General features: G+C 47.8%; 1 protein-coding gene across 1 annotated transcript in view; it reads left to right on the top strand.

The window, feature by feature from the left end:
- The window catches only part of LOC105505164 (cytochrome P450 1A2), a 6,539-nt gene extending 5,043 nt beyond the window's left edge, over nucleotides 1-1,496 (top strand). Inside the window, 1 exon segment of the mRNA XM_011932897.1 lies at nucleotides 1,143-1,496. Within this exon segment, the coding sequence (XP_011788287.1) occupies nucleotides 1,143-1,479 (337 nt within the window). The 3' untranslated portion in view covers nucleotides 1,480-1,496.
- The last annotated feature ends 139 nt before the right edge of the window (nucleotides 1,497-1,635 follow it).

Here is a 1,635-nt window from a genome sequence, read left to right as displayed (position 1 = left end):
GAGGTTGCAGTGAGCTGAGATCATGCCACTGCACTCCAGCCTGGGTGACAGAGTGAGACTCTGCCTCAGAAAAAAAAAAAAAAATCAACCAAGATGTTTGTCACAGCTGATGGTTCCCCTAGGATTCTACTGTGGTGTCAGGTGGGGTGCCTCAGGCGATTCTGATGTGAATGGCCCAGAGACCTCTCTTTGGAAAGCCCCACTTTGGTGTATGGGTAGGGGGACCATATAATTTACCATCCACACTGGGACACTTGAGTGTGAAAATGCTATCAATGTTTATACTAGTCATCATTACTCCAAAACAATAAACATAAGCCAAGACATACTGTTGAGGCCCCTTGGGAGGCATATTTTCAGTAGGATGAAGAGACATATGTTTTTCTTTCTTTCTTTCTTTCTTTTTTTTTTTTTTTTAACTTTAATTTTTAAATAGAGACAAGGTCTCCATATGTTGTCCAGGCTGGTTTTGAACTCCTGGGCTCAAGGGATTTTCCTGCCTCAACCTCCCAAAGTACTAGGGTTACAGATGTGAGCCACCAAAACCAGCCTGTTTTAATTATTTAAATTCCTTTTAGATAAAGTATTATTTAAAGTAAATTAATATTAAAAGGCACTATCTTTAAGGCTGGTCATTTTAAAGAGAACTTTGTAAAAGAAATAAGCATCAGGCCAGGTGTGGTGACTCATGCCTGTAACCCCAGCACTTTGGGAGCCCAAGGAAGGTGGATCACTTGAGCTCATGAGTCTGAGATCCCTGAAACCCCGTCTCTGCAAAAAAAAGAAAAAAAAAAACACAAAAAAATTAGCTGGATGTGGTGCCTGTAGTCCCAGCTACACAGGAGGCTCAGGTGGGAGGATGGCTTGAGCTGGGGAGGCAGAGACTGCAGTGACCTAAGATGGCACCACTGTACTCCAGCCTGGGTTATAGGAGCCAGAGGTTGTCTAAAAATAAAAAAGAAAGAAAGAAAAAGGAAAAAAGAAATAAGCATCAAAGTTCAATTTGGTTCCTTCCCACTTACCCTTCATTGCTTTCAACATGTCCTCACACTTGTGACCTCAACAGAAGTCTCCCTCCCCCAGGCCCCTCCTCCCAGGGCCTCCCCAGCCCTGAAGTCCTGTCTCCTCTGTTCCTCTTGCAGGGAGCTGTGGGGGGACCCATCTGAGTTCCGGCCGGAGCGGTTCCTCACCGCCCAAGGCACCACCATTAACAAGCCCTTGAGTGAGAAGATAATGCTGTTTGGCCTGGGCAAGCACTTGAGTGAGAAGATAATGCTGTTTGGCATGGGCAAGTGCCGGTGCATCGGGGAGGTCCTGGGCAAGTGGGAGGTCTTCCTCTTCCTGGCCATCCTGCTACAGCAACTGGACTTCAGCATGCCGCCGGGCGTGAAAGTCGACCTGACTCCCATCTACGGGCTGACCATGAAGCATGCCCGCTGTGAACACTTCCAGGCGCGGCTGCGCTTCTCCATCAAGTGAAGGAGACGCCACCATGCTGAGGCCAGAGAGCGAGTGGGGGCCAACCACGGGGACTCAGCCCTTGTTTCTCCTCCTTTCTTTTTTAAAAAATAGCTGCTTTAGCCAAGTGCAGGGCCTGTAATCCCAGCGTTTTGGGAGGCCAAGGTTGGAGGATCA

This window comes from Colobus angolensis, unplaced genomic scaffold (genome assembly GCF_000951035.1).
Source record: "Colobus angolensis palliatus isolate OR3802 unplaced genomic scaffold, Cang.pa_1.0 Scaffold99, whole genome shotgun sequence".
In the NCBI taxonomy this organism is placed as follows: domain Eukaryota; kingdom Metazoa; phylum Chordata; class Mammalia; order Primates; family Cercopithecidae; genus Colobus; species Colobus angolensis.
Note: the sequence above shows the minus strand (reverse complement) of the source record. Positions and strands in the feature narration are given on the sequence as shown.